This window comes from Mercenaria mercenaria, chromosome 13 (assembly GCF_021730395.1).
Source record: "Mercenaria mercenaria strain notata chromosome 13, MADL_Memer_1, whole genome shotgun sequence".
NCBI classification, from domain to species: domain Eukaryota; kingdom Metazoa; phylum Mollusca; class Bivalvia; order Venerida; family Veneridae; genus Mercenaria; species Mercenaria mercenaria.
The window spans coordinates 11,208,757-11,231,538 of NC_069373.1; the positions used below are offsets into that span (position 1 = coordinate 11,208,757).

At 34.7% G+C, this 22,782-nt stretch overlaps 1 protein-coding gene across 7 annotated transcripts in view; it reads left to right on the forward strand.

The window, feature by feature from the left end:
- The window catches only part of LOC123529853 (sarcolemmal membrane-associated protein-like), a 96,697-nt gene that overhangs the window by 42,490 nt on the left and 31,425 nt on the right, over positions 1 to 22,782 (forward strand). For 6 of the 7 annotated variants that reach the window (XM_045310410.2, XM_045310411.2, XM_045310415.2 and 3 more), the window contains 10 exons: positions 7,775 to 7,846; positions 11,172 to 11,249; positions 12,791 to 12,991; positions 14,404 to 14,514; positions 14,870 to 15,026; positions 16,131 to 16,250; positions 17,555 to 17,617; positions 18,143 to 18,205; positions 21,060 to 21,125; positions 22,035 to 22,097. In XM_045310410.2, coding sequence (XP_045166345.2) covers positions 7,775 to 7,846; positions 11,172 to 11,249; positions 12,791 to 12,991; positions 14,404 to 14,514; positions 14,870 to 15,026; positions 16,131 to 16,250; positions 17,555 to 17,617; positions 18,143 to 18,205; positions 21,060 to 21,125; positions 22,035 to 22,097 — 994 coding nt within the window. The remainder of the gene's footprint in view (positions 1 to 7,774; positions 7,847 to 11,171; positions 11,250 to 12,790; positions 12,992 to 14,403; positions 14,515 to 14,869; positions 15,027 to 16,130; positions 16,251 to 17,554; positions 17,618 to 18,142; positions 18,206 to 21,059; positions 21,126 to 22,034; positions 22,098 to 22,782) is intronic. The other variant, XM_045310413.2, reaches the window with a different exon arrangement.

The window sequence follows — 22,782 nt, forward strand, 5'->3', positions numbered from 1 at the left end:
AACATCCTGTGATAAATTATAATCAATATTATATGATAGATGTCTTTAATGTTACAACTGTGATATCTGTGAAATGCTGTGATAATTTATTATGCTATGTAATTTGTATTGACATGTAGTGCACAAATAAAATTATTATTATTAAGCTATTAAGCGCGCTGTCTTACGAACAGCTCTTGTTTAAAAAATGTTCTAACCTTCAACACACACACCCACCCCGCCACCAGCCATGTTCAAGATATCTTACTTGATTGTGCTCTTTTAAGGACATCTGTTCTTTTATGTACAAGTGTACATGTTAAATAGCAACACTTGGTGCCAAACTACATTAAGACAATATTTCATTCTAGTTACACTTCAACTCACATTTTAAATAACTCCATTTAATTCTAAAAGCTTAGCTTATTACATTAAACATATTCCATTCAAAATAATTTCATTACTCAGGATCAACATAACATACATTTATTGTGTACACTTAAAACATTCATTTTCTGTTAAATTGATTTTGACTAATGAAATTATTTGCTTCTTAGTAACATCCTTAACTTTTTGCTGGATATATTTTTTTGCCATTCCTCACCACAAACCCTTTCGGCAGGGGGATACCAATTCATCGAATTTGCTTGTTTTGTATGTGTCTTGGGTTCCAACATGATTTACACTTTGGGGAGAACATGTGTAATCGACCTAATAGCTCAGTAGGGGGGCATAGGAACAGTATTAATTGTTAATGTTTTATTTCCACGAGCTCCTGTTCGCTTCATGAATGAAACTAAACAATCTTTGTCTGTTTTGTCAACTTCTTTGACATGTCCTACATGCCACTTCTTCTCATACTGCACCGCCACCCATTCATCCTCATCAATATCACCCACTGTTTCATTCAGTCAACGTGTGTATCATCAGCCTGTTCATTGTTTCTCTCATCAGCTAGTGCATGAACTTCAACAACATGTGTTTCCATCTGCTCTTCGTTTCTTTCGTCAGCTTTGTCATTGATGTGTACGTTACTTTCTCGTATAATCTTGTGTTCATCAAAATCATGATGGGTACAATTTCGACACTGTTCACAATAACAGGATGTGGATCGTGCTTTTATCATACCTCTTGTACTACTAAACACTTGGTGAATTTTCATTGTCCCTTTTACTGGAACAAGACTCTTACTAGCTTGGTCCAGTTCATTTCTTGACTTCTTACAGTCGTCTTCTGTGACATAGATGTACTTTGCACTTGTGTGATATTCCTTACCCCATACGTAAAAGTCTGTCCCATCCTGTATGTTCAGTTTACCTTGCCTTACACTCAAATCAGCCATCCGTTTTGCCGTACCTCCAATTCCATCACACGCGCCTTTACCGTGACCAGTCTCCCAAAAGTTCCATTCAGCTTCTGTTTTCAGTAGTTGTGTATGATCAGACACAATATAAAAAGATGTCTTGTTTCTGTACTGAGAGCTGGGGCTGTCGGTCCATTAATAGACCTTATTCAGCTTTCCGTTCATTTCCGCTTTTATGTCAGGTATAAGATGTTTCAATATTGCGTAGACAGTACCTATATTGTGACTGAGCTCATCAGATACAAAAACATAGTTTATATGTTTCATTTCACCGTTTTCTCTATAATACACAACAACAGGGTGTAAAGTTACAGCATTTGAATTCCAGTATGCACTTTGTACTTCGTCTGTACTTGAGCAACTGAAATTTTCAGCAAAATCCATCTGTATGATCGCATGCTCTTCGCCAAGGTTGTCTTTAAGATTCATCATTGCCTTATACTGACTTTTTATTTTGGACACATGTCCCTGGAATTCAGAGGTTTGGTCATGAACAATTTTTGAGAACTGATTTTAGAAACATCTTTGCCGACTATTTTGGTCCTCTTTCTACCATCTTCCATTGTTACTTTTTTCCACTGCTGGTGATGTATAATTTCAGACACATCTTTCATTACATCTTCTTCAGGTGTCTCATTAATCTTTCTGATATATTCGTCGGGATTCAGTGGTACACATGCACCAGATGATTTCAGTGCTTTTAACGTTAAAGCCATGTTTTGATGTTTCTGACATAGACATTGGTTTCTTGTTATGTATCTTGTAAGACTTATGCTCTTAGGTCGCATACGGCAAAACACAGCAAAGGAAACTTGTTTGTCTGTTTCAGTCTTGAACTTCAAATGCAAAAATTTCATACTGTCGTTCAACACTCTTTTTTGATTCACTTTTGTTCCTTCTTTTACTTTGTCGTTCTTTCCTGGCATCACACGGCTATTGTCATCTCTCATGAGGAATTCTCGTACTGTCTTCTGTGTATCTTCTCTCTCTTTTACACGCTTTTTGATCTTGGGCACAATGTCACACCGTTTGCTATCCACCTTCTTTCCTCTCTGAATCCCGGTTAATTTATTCATTTTACTATTCATTCTGTATTTATTTACAAGTTTGCCAGACAGTACTCTAGCAATTATGCCTCTGCCTTTCTGACCATTTGATTTTCTGGCACTTTTTATCTCGTCACTGATAACATGTGCAAACAACATGGTATCTCGGATTTTTTTCGGGACTTTTCTTGGCGTAAGACCAAGTTCAGCAATTTCAGTAGCAACTCTTTTTCTTGGTGTTAACGTCGTATCTTCTGGTTCAGTGCAGGATTTAGATTGCGATTCATCAACTTCGCTACCTTCAAATTTGTCCTCCGTGACTTGATGTTCTCGTTCTAAACTAGCGTCTTTTTCAGATTCAATTTCTAAACTAGCTTCTGTTTCTGGTTCAATTTCTAAACTGGCTCCTGTGTCAGGTTCAATTTCTATACTGGCTTCTGTTTCTGGTTCAACTTCGTTTCTCAGAATTGTATTGGTGTTAGTCACTGTTGCAGAAACGTTTTGTCTTCTTGGATTTTTATTCACACCTTCATGTTCAAATGGTGATTCAAGTAAAATTCTCTTTCTTGAAGTTTTACTATTCTGGTGCTCTGTCTTAGCACTTTCTTCTATTTGGCATTGTCACTTGTAGGTGTGTCACATTTCTTTTTCAAACGTTCATATCTCTTAGAGACTGTTTTCACTCGTCTTTTCAGGGCTTTATTTTCCGCTCTCATACTTTTCATCTCTTTACTATGCCTCGCTGTCGCTCGTGCGATACGTTTCCTTGTCCTATTCTTTGGATCAAAAGCAGGCAGTTTTATTTGCAAAATGTCTCCACTAGTGCATGAACTAACGCCATTTTCGTCCGACTCAGCAACACACTGCACTGCTCTTCCTTCTGCATTTTCACGGTCCGATTGCCTTTGTTCTAAAAGTTTTCTAGCACGATAATTACTGACATATTGTCTTACTTTCTGCCTTCTAGATTTCTTAGAAGATTCTGATCTTTCATCAATTGGTATGTAGTATTTCTTTGTTCGTTTTCGTTCATTCTCAAGGAATTTGCTCCCATCTTGTTCTTTCTTCCTCTCCCGATAAGCTTTTTGGATCTCAGCTCTTGTCTTCCCCATATCAGCCCTAAAATATGACAATAACATTGATGTAATCTACGTTACCAACTTTGTAATATACGTTACTACAGTGTTTACTGCTATACAGGACTCATATTGGCTAATTTCTGTAATCTTATTGACTTAAGAGTTTGTAAGAAGAAAGAATTACGAAATAAAACCATAATATTTTAGGACTATACCTTGTTAACCTCATGTAAAAATTTTTTTTCTAATACTGGTAATCTACGTTACCATGTTATCATGGCAGTTTGGATAAATATATATCTTTTGTAATACATTGTAGACAATGGAAACGGTCACTTATTCTTCACTGAAGAATTATTTATATATTTCTAAGTCAAAACTATATTTTTTTATTATATCTTCGACAAAAATAACAATGGATCAATACTACTAAAACAATTTATTAAATTTTGCTTTCAAAAACAATGTCATTTGTTAGACGTTAGATGAATAATATCTACTTTGTATTACGTATACGTACTTATAAATGGATATTTTCTAATGCAAAGCATGTATATGGTTTAAATTTTAATTTGATGGTAACTAAAATTCTTACCTTTGCTGACGTTCAGTTGCAAATCAGAATAACAATTTAGAGGTCAAAACGTGCAGACGAGATCAAAATGGCTGACGAAAACAAATGGCGGATCAGTAAAAAGGGGGAATAACGCATCGGCGATAGAATATCCCGTATTATAATACTGTACGGCACTATTTCAATGATTCGTAACGTTGATTACTGGTAACGTTTATTACAGAAGAAAAGATTAATGTTGTTCTCTCCGTCGTATTTCAAGTAAGATAATCAACGACTTTAATAATGGAACATCTTAAGGTAACCTTTCATTATTACTTGCCACAACTTTCATAATAACATAAGTAAGCTTTCTAATGCAATCACGTAGATTACATTCTTAACTATAACCACTTGCTTAGCACAACAGGGCGTTGAATGTCAGAAAATCTTAGACAGAAATGTGAAAATTACTTTTAAACAATACAGAGTTATACCTTTTGGTTTAAAGATGCATAAAACATAGCCTTGCTTACGAACTATATAAGCATTACTTTATGAGTAAAACTTTGTAACGTAGATTACTGCATATTATGCGACATGAATTCGGCCTGTCAGAAACAAATTCAATGAGTATTTGATGGATCAAATTTATGTTGCATAAAAGTTCCATTAGTGTTTTATCACATGTGAAAAGAATTTATCTGGCAAAAACTATACTACTGCATGAACTATGTTTATTTGAGGGCACAATTGGTTGCGACAGGCATTTTCTCTCGATATTAGCCTCTTTCAGGTATATAAAATTATTTTTTGTAAACATGTGTGCTCACTTGCTTATGATTTTACTATTACACAATAAAATATACAGCTCGGGACAAAATGCGACATATAAATGCAGCATACCTATAGGATATCTATGAGCGACATTATTATAATAAAACTGTGTGTCTATTCTGAGAACTGGTCTTAAAATACTTGTTAACCATCAAAGTCTACACCAGGAGAAACAATCCTCATAACTCTGATTGAATTTTGACAGAATTATGTCCCTTTTAAACTTAGAATTGTTTGTTAAAATTTTTGATACAGTCAAATATCTCTGTTACTATTAAAGCTTTTGACTTGAAACTCAAAATAGTTATTTACTATCAAAGTCTACACCAGGAGGGAGACACAATTTCCATAACTCTGATTTGAATTTTGACAGAGTTATGTCCCTTTTTAACTTGGATTTTTTTACTGGCAAAGCTCTTATTCAGAGTCAAGCACTGAGAAAAGTCAAGCGCATTAAATGTAATGGTCACGAGATCAAGTCTCAAACTTCAGTTAAGTACCTAGGTTCGTTTTTAGATGCAGACTTGTCTGGCACATCCATTGTAGAAAATATTGTCAAAAAAGTGAATAATAGGATTAAATTTTTATATCGTCAACAAAGTTTTTTAAAAAAATCTCTCAGAAAAACTCTTTGTAATTCTTTGATACAATGCCATCTAGATTATGCATCAACCTCGTGGTACTGTGGTCTTACTAAAAAGCTGAAGAGTAAACTACAAGTGGCTCAAAACAAAGTAATTTGTTTTATTCACAATTACCATTGTAGAACATCTCTTTGCGTCGCAGATTTTAAAGATCTTGGTTTTTTGAATATTGAATTCAGGTGTAGACAACTGAGACTGAATCATGTCTATAAGATTTTCCATAACAAGTCTCCCAGTTACATGCATGAACACTTTACAAAATGCAGTGATATCCATTCTTACGGGAGCAGATCACATTTAAATTTTATACGCCACAAGTCGATGGGTTTACATCAAATTCATTTTATTACAATGCAATTAAGGACTGGAATAAGTTACCAGCTGACATAAAATCAGCAAAGTCCAAGGCTACTTTTAAGAAACTTTTAAAGAAACATCTATTAACAGAAATGGAAAGAGATGAGAAATCTTTATATATATTTTTTTAACTGGTTTTGTTTTAACATTTTTATGAAATTAGTGTTTAGTATTTGTGTTATCATGTCAATTCGTGTAGAAAGTTATTAGACTCTTAGTTTCTGCATATGTTTGTATCATGGTGTCATTGATTTTGTAAGACCTATATAATATGCTTATGACACATACACCTAAATCCGTCACTCATAAGATCATGACGTGTTAACACCTTTGTACTCAAAAAAAGGAATACTGTTTTAAAATGGAATGTATCTACCACTCTATAATATGTAATATAACAACGTAAGATCATTATCTTATGATTGCATTATCACTTTTATACCATCATGTGACAGTTCTAAGAAGAGTAATCAGTCACTTATGATCTAAATGTGACAGCATGGACCCCGTTGGAAATAAGTTTTTGCATGTAAATGCTGAAGCTTAACGGGCAATCCAGTGCACTATCTTCAATTTGAAATTATAAATACTGGAACAAGTATTACAACTATCTAGAGGTGATATTGATATCTTTTACATTTTTTGTTTCAGTAACTATATATTCAAACCAAGAATAACATCCTGTGATAAATTATAATCAATATTATATGATAGATGTCTTTAATGTTACAACTGTGATATCTGTGAAATACTGTGATAATTTATTATGCTATGTAATTTGTATTGACATGTAGTGCACAAATAAAATTATTATTATTAAGCTATTAAGCGCGCTGTCTTACGAACAGCTCTTGTTTAAAAAATGTTCTAACCTTCAACACCCCCCCCCCCCCCCCCCCCCCCATGTTCAAGATATCTTACTTGATTGTGCTCTTTTAAGGACATCCGTTCTTTTATGTACAAGTGTACATGTTAAATAGCAACACTTGGTGCCAAACTACATTAAGACAATATTTCATTCTAGTTACACTTCAACTCACATTTTAAATAACTCCATTTAATTCTAAAAGCTTAGCTTATTACATTAAACATATTCCATTCAAAATAATTTCATTACTCAGGATCAACATAACATACATTTATTGTGTACACTTAAAACATTCATTATCTGTTAAATTGATTTTGACTAATGAAATTATTTGCTTCTTAGTAACATCCTTAACTTTTTGCTGGATATATTTTTTGCCATTCCTCACCACAAACCCTTTCGGCAGGGGGATACCAATTCATCGAATTTGCTTGTTTTGTATGTGTCTTGGGTTCCAACATGATTTACACTTTGGGGAGAATATGTGTAATCGACCTAATAGCTCAGTAGGGGGGCATAGGGACAGTATTAATAATCAGAGACCCTGGGTTTTAGTCCCAGTGTGACTGCATGTGCTTCTCACCCAGTGACATTTGACACCTAGCACAGGATCTTGACTGTATCAATTGGTTAGTCTTACGACTCCTTTTAAACTGTTTTAAGTACTGACTGAAATTTAAGGTTAGTTTTCACTTATATTTGCAAGTATGTCATAGTTTCAGTTTTGATTCACAATTTGGGGAGAAGATGTGTAACTGGAATGGTCCTGTATCCCAGATCAGTAGAGCATCGGAACAGTATTACAAGGTCCCATGTTCAAGTCCCAATCAGGCTGCACATTTTTCACACCCTGTAACATTTGTAGTACAGTAACTATGAAAAATTATCAGCTCTACCAATCGTATATTTAGCATTAGTTCAAAAAAATGATGTGTATTCAGTGGAAAATAGCAGTGTCTCAGCAGATTCGAAAATACATACACCTAATATAAGCTGAAACAAGTTTTACTGAAGGGATTAAGATAACAGTATATGGTTATATTTCCAGGCTCTGATAGACGAGGACAGGCTATTGTCTAGGTTAGAAGTGCTAGAAAATCAACTACATGCATACTCAAAGGTTAGTCCTTTCTTACAAATTCTCTGTGCATAAATAAAATATACATTTCAAGGGGTGAATGCGAAAAAGTTCTAAATGCTTCTTTATTTATATGCACTTAGAACTCTTTCGCATTCACCCCTCGATTTGTATTGTATGTACTAATTATACTTGTGTAAACAAAGTAGGTATACTGGAGTTACAGCCAGTCTGTCTCGGAAGTAAGGGTGGATTGAGTTCATATTTGGTACACAGGTATATGGTCAATGAATACAGGTTGTGGATAATTTTGGTTACAATCTACTGTTGTTTTTTTTTCTCCAGAGTTGTAGCCCTTTTAACCTAAAACTCAGCAAAATGTTGATATTTATTCACTGAGTTTTGAAAGGATGAATGGATTTAATTAATTTTTAGCTCACCTGTCACAAAGTGACAAGGTGAGCTTTTGTGATCGCGCGGTGTCCGTCGTCCGTGCGTCCGTCCGTGCGTCCGTCCGTAAACTTTTGCTTGTGACCACTCTAGAGGTCACATTTTTCATGGGATCTTTATGAAAGTTGGTCAGAATGTTCATCTTGATGATATCTAGGTCAAGTTCGAAACTGGGTCACGTGCCATCAAAAACTAGGTCAGTAGGTCTAAAAATAGAAAAACCTTGTGACCTCTCTAGAGGCCATAATTTTCAATGGATCTTCATGAAAATTGGTCAGAATGTTCATCTTGATGATATCTAGGTCAAGTTCGAAACTGGGTCACGTTCGGTCAAAAACTAGGTCAGTAGGTCTAAAAATAGAAAAACCTTGTGACCTCTCTAGAGGCCATATATTTCACAAGATCTTCATGAAAGTTGGTCAGAACGTTCACCTTGATGATATCTAGGTCAAGTTCGAAACTGGGTCACGTGCCTTCAAAAACTAGGTCAGTAGGTCAAATAATAGAAAAACCTTGTGACCTCTCTAAAGGCCATATTTTTCATGGGATCTGTATGAAAGTTGGTCTGAATGTTCATCTTGATGATTTCTAGGTCAAGTTCGAAACTGGGTCACGTGCCATCAAAAACTAGGTCAGTAGGTCTAAAAATAGAAAAACCCTGTGACCTCTCTAGAGGCCATATATTTCATGAAATCTTCATGAAAATTTGTCATTATGTTCACCTTGATGATATCTAAGTCAAGTTCGAAAGTGGGTCACGTGCCATCAAAAACTAGGTCAGCAGGTCAAATAATAGAGAAACCTTGTGACCTAACTAGAGGCCATATTTTCCATGGGATCTGTATGAAAGTTGGTCTGAATGTTCATTTTGATGATATCTAGGTCAAATTTGAAAGTGGGTCACGTGCCGTCAAGAACTAGGTCAGTAGGTCTAAAAATAGAAAAACCTTGTGACCTCTCTAAAGGCCATATTTTTCAATGGATCTTCATGAAAGTTGGTCTGAATGTTCATCTTGATGATATCTAGGTCAAATTCGAAACAGGGTCATGTGCGGTCAAAAACTAGGTCAGTAGGTCTAAAAATAGAAAAACCTTGTGACCTCTCTAGAGGTCATACTTGTGAATGGATATTCATAAAAATTGGTCAGAATGTTCACCTTGATGATATCTAAGTCAAGTTCGAAAGTGGGTCACGTGCCTTCAAAAAGTAGGTCAGTAGGTCAAATAATGAAAAAACGTGACCTCTCTAAAGGCCATATTTTTCATGGGATCTGTATGAAAGTTGGTCTGAATGTTTATCTTGATGATATCTAGGTCAAGTTTGAAACTGGGTCAACTGTGATCAAAAACTAGGTCAGTAGGTCTTGAAATAGAAAAAACCTTGTGACCTCTCTAGAGGCCATACCCTTGAATGGATCTTCATGAAAATTGGTCAGAATGTTCACCTTGATGATATCTAGGTCAAGTTTGAAACTGGGTCACGTGCCTTAAAAAACTAGGTCAGTAGGTCAAATAATAGAAAAACCTTGTGACCTCTCTAGAGACCATATTTTTCAATGGATCTTCATGAAAATTGGTCAGAATTTTTATCTTTATAATATCTAGGTCAAGTTCAAAACTGGGTCACATGAGCTCAAAAACTAGGTCACTATGTCAAATAATAGAAAAAACGACGTCATACTCAAAACTGGATCATGTGGGAAGAGGTGAGCGATTCAGGACCATCATGGTCCTCTTGTTTGTATGCAGGTATATGGTCATGAAATACAGTCTGATGTATTTCTGTTACAATCCACTAATTTTGGCTGAGTTATGGCCGCTTTTTAGCTCCACTTTTCGAAGGAAAAATAGAGCTGTTGCACTCGCCCCAGCATCGCCGTCGGCGTTGGTTAAAGTTTTTGATAAAGTCAAATATCTTTGTTACTATCAAAGCTATTGACTTGAAACTTAAAATAGTTATTTACTATCAAGGTCTACACCAGGAGAAACAATCCCCACAACTCTGGTTTGAATTTTGACAGAGTTATGCCCCTTTTTAACTTAGAATGTTTGGTTAAAGTTTTTGATTAAGTCAAATATCTCTGTTACTATCAAAGCTATTGACTTAAAACTTAAAATAGTTATTTACTATCAAAGTCTACACCAGGAGAAGCAGTTCTCATAACTCTGATTTGAATTTTGACGGAGTTTTGCACCTTTTTAACTTAGAAGTTTTTGGTTAAAGTTTTGTAAAGTTTTTACTGTCAATGCCCTATTTCAGAGTCAAGCACTGAGAAAAGTCGAGTGTGCTGTCTTATGGACAGCTCTTGTTTACTCAGAGTTCAGTGTCTGTTCAATAACTCTTGAATGGAAGAATAAATTTAATTAATTACACCCATAGACTTTCACAGTCATTTAATTCTGAAAATCAGGTTCTTTATAGCTGTAAAACAGGTCTTTTTTTCATACTGCAGCAGTGTTAAGGGGGTATCATTTAGTCTTTCTAAAAGGCTGACGGTTTGAATTATGTTTTAAGAAGTATATTTATTATCATGTAGAAATCTACTTTTTAAGTCCTTGGGGACTAATTTCACTGTTATGTAATATTTATAAAAAGTAAATGCGTGTTTTTAACATGGTTAATTGAACTAAGTCTAACCTGGAATTGATGGAACAACTTATTTCCAGCTGAGCCCATGGCAGGAGTTACCTTCATCCCCTAAGCATCCAGCCTAGGCCAATACTGCTGGAAATTGTATAAATTTAAGTAAATCAGTTGTGACTGGGAATTGAACCAAGACCACTAACGTTGTTGTACAGTTTGCTTACCACCCTTACAATTTCTTAAAAGAAATGATTCAGTTCAGAATGTCATGTTGTATTATAAACTAACATTACCCTGATTATTTATATTTATGCTACAATGATGTTATTATAGAACCATACTGAAGATACTTTGAGACAAGAACTAGTCCAATTACAAGAAGAGAAACTCAACTATGAAACCACAGCCAAGGTATGTCAGTTGTACCACAATGTCTCATTTTGTCACTTATCTTTACCCTACATCAATGATGATTCATGGTCTTCTGTTGTCAATACCTTAAAATAATCGTGTAACTCAAAGATTGAAAAGTTGCAGATCTGTTCTGTACCAGTCTAATGTAGACATATTTTTTGATAAGTTTACACTTAAGAAGAAAGTAATGTAATCAAAAATTATTTCAATGCAGTCAGTTATATTTTCAAGTTGATTATACACTTGGAGTGCTTAATTATTGTTTATTGGTTATCCATTCTTCTGTATAGCTTTGTAAGCAAAGCCTAAAACTATAATTGTTATTTGATTGAGAACATTCCTCTTTGAGCATGCCTAGGTCTGAAAGAAGGATTCTGGATTCTGGTCTTATTGCCACATGAAATAGGTAACCTACCATTGGTCATGTATACCGAACCCTTTAGTTGCATTAATAAATTACATTCTCTATGATAGGTTGTTCATATGGCCCCCTTTAATTGTGTTAATCTTGTTTCAGACCATCATGCTTTCTTAGGTCTGAGCTCTTTTGTTTTTGTGTTTTAAAATAGTTAAAGGGAAAGGCATTGTTGTTTTGATGTTAATTCCATCTGATGGGATTTCTGTTATCATTAAAAGAAGTGAAAGAATTTTCAAAATCGACTTAAAAATAAGGAAGTTATGATCATTTAAATATTTAATCAAAATGCCAGCCATTTTGTTTCCATGGCAACAAAAAACAAAATGGCAGATTTATTAAATTTCTAGACACATATTTGAATTGTATTTACGTATTTCTGTAAAATAATTTCTCTTCTTTTTTTCAGCTATAATGAAAGAAATTACCATGCTCAAGAAACATATAAAATTAATCTATTTAAAAGGTTATTTGCTAAATAAAAAATTAAGCAGTGTTTATTTTATGTTTTTCGGTGGTTTATCGAAATATAACGGTGGATTATATCCTGATAAACTCACTGGCCACTCAGTGAAAATTATCAAATCTGATACCCGGATTAACGTCAAAAAGTTTAACGAGCGTACTGAAAGCCGGAAACAATATGACGATGACGTCGCTAAAATGACGTCATCTTTGCGATGCTTCCTGATAAAATTTCCCGCAAATTTCGACATTTTATTGAAATAAACACAACAAAAGTAGAGTTTTAGACATAAAATAAACAGAAAAATTGTTGGTATCGATGTAATATCACGGTAATTTCACTCGTGAACACCAAAAGTTGTTATTTTCACTCGTGGCTGCGCCACTCGTGAAAATATCACTTTTGGTGCCCACTCGGTGAAATTATAACGTGATATTACACCGAAACCAACAATTATCCTCTATGTAAATGACGTCGTAAACACACAAAATGGCTGCCTCCATGATTAATAATTTCCTTAATTTTCAAACTGCCATATCTTTTTCAATAGTGGTCTGATTTTAGAAATTCTTTCAGCGTTATGAAAGGCTTGAATATGGCTTTCATACGAAATTAACTTATTATCAGGCTTTCCTAACCCTTTAATTAATATTGCAGGAATCTTTAATGAAAGTCTTACAAGAGAAAATCGAGGCAGTGACAAAGTTATCTGACCTTGAACGCTCGTTGACCAAGTCAGAGGACGAGTGTGGACACATGAAGGACATGTGTGAACAATCACAAGAAGAACTTCAGCTGCTTGCAGAGAAATACCAGGACCAGCTTAAAGCAGTACAAGATATACAAATACAGTTACAGGTTAGTAATCTGGCAGAGTAATACCAGGACCCGCTTAAAGCAGTACAAGATATACAAATACAGTTACAGGTTAGTAATCTGGCAGAGAAATACCAGCACTAGCTTAAAGCAGTACAAGATAAATACAGTTACAAATGAGTAATCTGCCAGGTATATACCAGAACCAGTTTAAAGCAGTACAAAATTCCATGTAGGTAATCAGGCAGAGAAATACCAGGAATAATTTAATGCAGGACAAGGGACACAAATACAGGTGTTTGTAAGTAATCTGGCAGAGAAATAGTGAAACCAGTTTTACACAAAATACACAAATTTAGGGGTTCTACCTCCTTTGAGTTAAACTGTTTCATACTTAGCCCTTGAAATACAGATACAGTGTAATAAATGCATAAAGACTGACAGCTTGAGGTATAAGGTGCACTGTTAAAGGAGGGCAAGTTGCTATACATAGAGAGCAATGACAACCTTGGTTATGTAGCTAAGTATAAGGTATGTATTACAGTATGAGGATTTATTAGCAGTGCCATTAATTATGTCTGCCCATGTGTTAGGAGATATAATGATTTTCTTGGTCAGTCCATCTGTCTGCCTGTCTGTCACAAAAGCTTGTCTTAACTGCTTTTCTCAAACTGCTGGTAAGGATTTCAAATTAACTTTGTAGAAAGGTTCAGTACTGAAGCTTGTTCTGCAATTTCTGGTCGAATGCTTTTTTGCTGGGTTATGTCCCCTTAAAGGCTGTTTGGGTCAAGTTTTTCTGGACTACTTCTCCTATACTTATGATGGGATTCAAATAAACTTTTTAGGTTTGATCTGTATCAGTTGTTGTGGTTGCATATTATGTACTTTATGCTTTTAATAATTTCTTTTTTTTCTTTGAAAAATATGAATTTGTGTTACAGACATTTTACTGCTTAATACTTAAGTTTGCCTTTCTCTCGGCACGTGTCAGTGTACTATGCTCATATAGTGTATAGATATGGAGAAACAAGTGCTTTTTTCAAAAGCAATCTGTAGTTAAGTAGTATACAGCCTTCACTCAGATCTTGAACAGTCATAAAGGAAATGCTGATTTCATCACTGGCAAATTTATGAAGTGCTTTTATGGACATCTTTTCTCTACATTGGTGTTACCAAAGACTTGCTGTCAAAGGTTGCTATCTTATTGGGACATTTGTCATTAACCATTGATCGTTAGAAATTGAGACTAACAGCAGTTTATTACATATCTTTATATTGATATTGTCGGAAAATGACATGATAAAGCTAAAGCACACACAAAGCTGAATTATGGAGACAAGTTTAGATCTGGTGACAATTAAAATGCAGACATGTTGGTTGTTTTAATTTCCAAACTAAATTGTCACTTTGTTTTCAAAACCTCACCATTAATATGATATGATTTACAACTTCAGGATGCAGAAACCAAACATATGGAGGAGATTGAAAAAGCAGAAAAAGATAAACTGGATCTGCAGGATAAACTCGATGAAATGATGAAACAAGAGGCAGCATTAACAGCTAAAGTAAGATTGGTTATTGGAATAAAAACTATATGAGACTTGATATTGTAAGAATCTCTGCAGTCAGATAACACACAGTTTGATTGAACATTTATGGTGTGAATATTATGTTAATGTTTAGTTGTGCTGTGGCTGAATGTATTCAGAATTATCAAGAATGATACTGCTGATAGGAAATATTGGAGGACCAATTGTATTATGGCATTGATACAGAATTCTCTGCATAGTTAAAATGCTAGATAAAATCAAATTCTTGAAAAATTATGATGTTATGGATCTTTTAAAACTGTATGTAAACCCCCAAGACCAAATTAGTATTGAAAGAAGCACTAGAACTATTTTACATGTACATATACAGATTGAAGGGTTACAAGCAGACCAGGACATTTCTAACGAGCAACTGACCACGATGAAAGCTAGACTGGACCAGTTTAAGGATACCAACGAAGATGATCATATCAACAACATGAAAGCTTTAGACTCGGATTCTGAAAAAATGGACTCTGAAAGTGAAGGTAATCATATTGTCACATGTTTGTATATACATGCTAGCTAGCTACCTATACTGTCACATGTTTGTATATACATGCTAGCTAGTTACCTAACTTTGAGAAGAGTTAGGTTTCACTATGACAGTAAAATCCTGTCACATTGAATGAACACATGCTCAGTACAAGTCTGCAATGAATGACAAATATTACTGATCATGTCTGCAGCTGATATTTTCACTATAATATGAGCTGTGCCATGGGAAAACCAACATAGTGGCTTTGCGACCAGCATGGATCCAGACCAGCCTGCGCATCCTCGCAGTCTGGTCAGGATCCATGCTGTTCGTTAACGGTTTCTCTAATTGCAATAGGCTTTAAAAGCGAACAGCATGGATCATGACCAGACTGCGCAGATGCGCAGGCTGGTCTGGATCCATGCTGGTCGCAAACCCACTATGTTGGTTTTTTCATGGCACGGCTCATATATTAGTTATTTATTAGTACAGGTTAATATCAGTTGCATGACTTGATAAATGATAAAGATTGTAACAATGTTTTATTACTCTGATGATTTCTGTGTTGTGTGTACTGACCACACTGGCAGAAAATGGAGAACTTTGAATAAACCAGATGCCATCATTTTTGTCTTTCAGTCCTTATGCGTGTTTTCAATGGTTTCGTCTTTAATCCTTAGTTCAGCTCTGATTCTCTCCTTTAACTGACTCCTTGGTGACAAGCAACAAGGATCAACATAGTGGAGTGCGTTATTATTTTAGTTATAATTATAGACCTAAACTTTTGAGCCCTTTTAAATTTTTTTGAGGTGGAGGCACTTTGATTTAACCTTGTCTGTATGGCTGTTTGTCTTTCTGTCAAGATCTGTGGTCATGCTTATCTCAAAAAGTATTTGATGTGAAGCTAGCAAACCTTAGAGGATTGTAAAGTTATGTACCAGGGGTTTTGTTTTGGATTTCACTAAGCCAGACCAGAGTTATGCCTCTTGACTTAGTAAGATCCTAAATATTAAACACACTGAGAACACTTACAGAACCTTGTGATTGTTACCAGATGAGGATTGTACTGTTTAATTTGAAGTAATATATAAATAATACTAGATGTTTGTTACAGTTATATCATCTGTGATCATAAAGCCTACAGTAAAAGCTGACAAAGAGAGCACTGAAGACGTCCCGGAAGATGTAGAAGGAAAACTGAAAGAAACACAGAAACAGATCGAAGAATACAAGCGTAAGACACAAAATCATTCTGTATAGAGCTCGTGCCTCATTATCGTCTGTGACAAATCTTGTCCGTGCTCTAAGTCAAACAGTTCTCATCCGATCTTCACCAAACTTGAACAAAATATGTTTGCCAATAAGTCCCCAGCCAAGTTCGATAACTAGCCCAATCAGCCCAGGCACTTCGGAATTATGGCCCTTGAATTACTGATCTGAACCACTCACCCAAACCACTTTGAACCACTCACCCAAACCACTTTGGAACCACTCACCCAAACCACTTTGGAACCACTCACCCAAACCACTTTGAATCACTAAACCAAAACTTACTGATCTGAGTGGGCCTTTGAATTACTGAACAAAAACTTACTCCTGAAGTGTACTTTCCTGAATGAAAACTTACTCCTGAAGTGTACTTTTCTGAACCAAAACTTACTCCTGAAGTGTACTTTTCTGAACCAAAACTTACTCCTGAAGTGTACTTTTTTTTTACTATTGAGATGATTAGGCAGTTGTGGGAGACATGCGCTTTTCTCAAAAGCAGCTCTAGTTTTCCTGTTGTGTTGCCTTTGCAAGAAAACTATATGTATTTTCTACATAATGTGTTCTAATGAAGATTGAAATAATATTAAAATATACCATGATCATGTTAATAATCACAGGGGACTACTTTCTGTGGTATTTCAAGGTTGAATCAATCTACAAAATTTAATCCCTTCATTCATAGTCTTTAAATTTGAAATCTATATATTTATGTACGGACAAAATAGCTGTTTGGAAATGTATTAAGTAATTTCACAGAATACAGATATGTTCTGCTAATAGAAATATTTTTACCTAACTTTTGGAAGTATATGAACATGCACTGTTGATTTCTTGTCCATTTCTTTTGTTTTTAAGTAAATCAAAACGTGAAATATGAGAAGGGACCTTAAAAGATGAAATTTGATATTTTGATACCATAATATAGATCAGCTAATGAGAGTATCCTCCCCTGATCAGCTGGCTATATTGCAAATGTGTCATGTGCCCTTTAGTAATAAAAACGTTCTTTCGGATAAGGACAGAATAATGTTCATAATTTGTGTTATACCTGCATTTTCCTTGTGGCAAATGTCAGACCTGTACTAGAGAATAGATATTAACACTATGAACTGAGCATTGACTCTTCATCCTTTACTTACCATCCTTTAGCAACAGACAAGATTTCTTTTTTGTTAGCCAATAGTTTTAACATGCCTTTAGAGTTTGTTCTCAATAAAGTTTGTTTTGTGATAGGATTTGAATATTTAGTTTTATCCTTTTTATTTGTAGTGAAACGAGAGGAACAAGAGAAACAACTCCAGGAGAGTGCAGAAAAAGTTGAACAGTTACAGCGTAAGTTAGCTCCCTTGCATTGTCTTCAGTACCTTTTCATATGCACAGGTTTCTCATGAGTAATACATGTAGCAGTTTTTGTTGTGAAAAAAGACAATGCCTATCTGTGTGTTATCGTAGCACATAAGATCTTACAAAATTCACTGGTTAATTTTTGTCAGCAAGTCTGTAGGTTCTTCTAAAATGAAAATGAAAAAGGGATTTTTTTTTATAGAAGTAGACTCAGTTTTTAACTCTGAATACAGTATTATATATGGATATACATGATATATATTCAGAATATTAACAAATTAAACTTTAAAACATGTAAATATAACCTAAACAGCATTAAGGTTGTCTGTGACTCTGTAAATGCATAGTCAGTTCTAATAACATGTTTTCAGTGTCACTGTTGATAAATTTCTGAACCTCAGCTCTTTTCTTGATACGTTTATCTACATGTGCATGTGCACATCTTTAACATCTTTCAATTGACATATGTTAGCATACTGTTTTGACACGTTGATATGTTTGCTGTGTTTACAGGGGACTTGGAAGCTTCTAAGCTGGAATCATTGCAGTATGTAGCTAAAATAGCAGCACTAGAAGGTAATCACTGTCTCTGCTGTGGTCAAACATTGAAATGTTGTGCTGTTTATTCTCCCTTATACTTGTTTCCAAGTTCAGCTGTGAAATTTGGTATCAGCTGTTATTGTTTTTACTTGATAATTATGTTTTGGCAAAAGATGTTTGTTCTTGTATGAAGTATTCTATAATGGTTCAGTAGTTTATTTGGATTCCAGTTATAAAAACAGATACTTTATTTTGAGTTTATTTCCAGCCATACGCTTAAAACATATTAAATATTCCTTACTTAACATGCATTACTTTTAAATGTATATGAGCCATGCCATGAGAAAATCAACATAGTGGGTTTGCGACCAGCATGGATCCAGACCAGCCTGCGCATCCGCACAGTCTGGTCAGGATCCATGCTGTTCACTGACGGTTTCTCTAAGTGCTGTAGGCTTTGACAGCGAACAGCATGGATCCTGACCAGACTGTGCGGATGCGCAGGCTGGTCTGGATCCATGCTGGTCACAAACCCACTATGTTGGTTTTCTCATGGCACAGCTCATATAACCTTTTTGTTTCAAAATGTCTTAGGAAAATTTAGTTTCCATGATATTTATAGTAAATATTTACTAGAAATATTATTTTCGGAATGAATTACATTAGAAACTTAAAAGCAAAGCATGTATAAAGTGCATGTAATGTGGCATGTGTTTCATACCAAACCATAGAAAGACTAATGTTTTAGGGTTGGAACACAATGCCGTAGTAACTCCTGCTAAGTAAAGGAGTCATGGAAGTATTGTATTAAACCCTTGTATTGTGTCTGAATTCAATAAAGAATTAAAGAACAAAAGTTAGACCATACCCAATAATTATCAGTTAATCATGTTCTTTTACGTCTGATGTATTTATCCATTTAATATAGTCTGAGATTTTATAAAAAAATCTTTGATAATTGCTGAATTTGAAGGACATAGTAAATATTTTATTTAAAATTTAGATTACTCATATTTGGGTCATTTCTAGTTTGAGTTGGAAAACTGATTTCATGTCAGTTTTTCCGTTTGCTAAATTTTACACTTACCACACTGAGCATAACAACATTACAAATTAAAAAACAGTTTCTGTCAGCACAGTTAATATATTATATATAGTTCTTCATCAATATTTTAACTCTGGAATGAAGTAATATGGCTTTACGAATGCCAAATATTTAATTAACTTTAATTTTGTTTATAGTATATATAGATCTACACTGCTAAAATTGTGCGGATCTGCTGGGTTCTGTAGAAGGCACTATCTTGCAATGCTTTGTGACTGATTCAGAGAGAAAAAGGAAAATTTGGCATTCAAAAGTCTTACTTAGTAATAACTGAAAAATGGATGAGTATGAGCTTTAGATAACAACACATTGAAAATGAGGGACTTTGGGTAATTTATCATTTCTGACTGATAATGTTTTTATATACATGCTAGTTATCCAGGTTTTCCAAAGTGTGATGAATTCTAAGGTCACTTATACTAAACAAAAGAAGTTTTCCTCCATTAGCTTAAGTTTGGATGTAGAAATTTTAAAGGACAGTGGAGGAGTAGTGTTTCTAATCCAGTCAAGGTGTGTGTGATTTTTATGCCCCCGAAGGGAGGCATATTAGTTTTCAACTGTCCATCTGTTCGTTTGTTAGCCACTCCACCCAGGACCTTCAAACTTCACATGCTGATAGTACTTATTGAGTACACGACCCCTAATGACTTTGGGGTCACCAGGTCAAAGGTCATCAGGTCAAAGGTCAAGGCGCTGCGGGGACATTTGTCACCATTAGTGACAGCTCTTGTTTTTTTGTCATTTGGGTAACAATTTAACTATTTAGATGCCATAGAGTAAAGGTCAAAGCCACAGTTACTAAAACAGAATTTTTCTTTGCTGAAGTCATCAAAATGGTTTATGGCTTCTTAAAACTTCTTAACACACTGTCACCAAACTTGTATAGCTACCTTCTATGAAGAACTAGCATTGATTGTGTCTCGGATCTCTGTGAAAATATCTCTGCTCACAATCTCTGATGAAGAGTGAGCTGAAACTTGGTATGTAGGTAGCATAATGGGACAAAATGGTAAGGGGTTTTTTTTGTGGCCACTAAAGCCAGTGTCACTGTTAGGTCAAGGCCAATATTACTTGCAATAATGTCCTTTGTTTATCTTAATAAAGCCTGCACAACATTTATATTTTTATCTGTTTTCACTATACTTCAGCTGAATTACAGAATACATATATAAAATGTTTTAAAAAATTTCAACATTTCGTTTTCTATTTTGAAATGCAGCATGTATGTGGCATGCATATTTTGTCATGCCATTTAATACATTACCAGTAACTACAAATTAATTTCTGAATTACATAGGAGAAACAAGTGTAGTTTTGTGTATAGATACTACAGAGAAGAATGAGAGTTTTGTATGCATGCACACACATAAGGATGGAAAATATTAAAATGTTTTTGTTGATTATGATGTAACAGTCGTTATAATAAGATTTTAATATCTTCTGTATTGTCTCTACTGATTTAGGTCTAAGTGCTATCCAAATCAGCAATTGCTTCCTTATTTTCTTTTCTCAGAAAGTGTAAGGAGAAAAGAAACAGCGTTTTTCCATTTATAAGGATTGTACAGAAATTGCACTAAAGTTATTTTACACCGGTTTCATAAGGCAGAGAATAAATTCTCTTTGTTTCAGTATTTACCAGTTTCTGTATTAAGTACTTAAATTAGAGACGATACGGTAGTAGTGCACAGAATGTCAGTATTGTAACACTATGCATGCTGCATCATGTTTTGTTTTTGTTTTGAAATGATGATTTGCTTTTCATTGCTTCTCATTTTGTTTACACAGATAAATTAAAGCTGTCCGATTTGCATATGAACCAAATGGTGGAAACTACTATGGCTGACTTAACATGTAAGTTATGCCTTGAGTTGCCCTACCTAAAGTATGTACTGTCTTTCTTGTTCTCTGTCTACCCACATAAAAGATCTGTTGGCTTTGTCCAGTCTGTCCATCTGTCTGTCTGTCAAAGTTTGTATAGACTAGAATTTCCAAATTCCAAGTTAGATTTTAACATATTTGTTGTAGATTGAAAAGGTTAGGACCAAGCAGTTAAGTAGATACAAATTTGTAGAGCTCAATGAAAACAAATTAAAAGCTAATGCCAGTAGGTTAAAGGTTGGCAGATTTTTGCCATATCTTTGTGAAACCTAGTTTTGTTCACAGTTGACATATAGTTGGTTCAGTAACGCATTATCACCAAGAATTTTTTTTTTTGTATTTGATATTGTTTAATATGTTTATTTCTTTTAAAGTTTAGTTTCAATTTATTGTTTGTAATTACAAATATTTATTTGTAAAAATTTGTGTATTTTTCTCTGACCAAGATTCATCCATGAAAATTTCATTTTATAATTCAACTAGCTCACTGAAGCAGTAATATACTTTGAATATGGCATTAATGTTTGCCAGCATTTTCTAGAAAGAAGTAAAATCGGTCTGTTCTCAGATTTCTTACATTTATGATTTTAATTTCAATCACAGTGTGTATATAAAAAAATACTGCATGTTCATCTTTAAGAATCATCCAGTTTGGCTTTTTACCTGCTTTTTATCCACAAAGTTCATTTTATTTCATATGCATTTATTCTCACACTCCACAAAATTACATGTAACAATTTTTAAAAAAAATTGAAAATTGAATTGATCAGAAGAGATACTGTGCACTTACATGAAAGGCACACCAGATAAGAAACAGCATGTAGTATCAGTTCATATTTGAAAGATAATGATTTTTGTACATGACTGTTTCTATTTTTGTAGTGCAAATGACAGAGACCTCAAAGCAGTCTTTAAACAGCAATGATCTGATCAACCATCTACAAGGTAAATCTTGAAACTCCCACACTTAGCTGCCAACATCCACTACACCTACACACTCCCCACTGTACATAAAAGTTTCACCCTCATGTCAGTTTACAGCTGACACTAAATCTGGAATAGTTTAAGTCATTATCCCCCTTTGGAAGAACAGAGAGTATATTGTTTTGCACAATGTCTATTGGTCCATTGGTAAACCATTTTTGGCATCCAGTAAAAAACTAGAGAATGCTTGGTCTCACAATAGTCAAACTTCATTGGATGATTGCCTGGGATCAGTAAATTACCCCTATAGCATTTGGGGTCAGTAAGTTGATGATCAAGGTCACAGTGATCTTGAGATTGATAAAGGCTTCCACTCAAGGAGGCTTTGACCTACATTTGTCAGACTTCATAGGATGATTGCCTTTGGTCAGTAGATAACACCCAATTGTTTTCAGGGATCTGTAGATCAAGGGTCAAGGTCACAGTGACCTTGAGACTGTAAAAGGTTTCCACTCAATTACTAAAGAACACTTTGACCTACGGTTGGCAGACTATAAGATGATTGCCTGTGATCAGTAGATGACCCCTATTGTTTTTAGGGTCAGTAAGCCAGAGGTCAAGGTCACATTGACTTGGAGACTGAAAATGATGTCCATTCATTAACTAACATAATTATCTTTGTCTGTCAGTGCTCTTAGAATTGTTG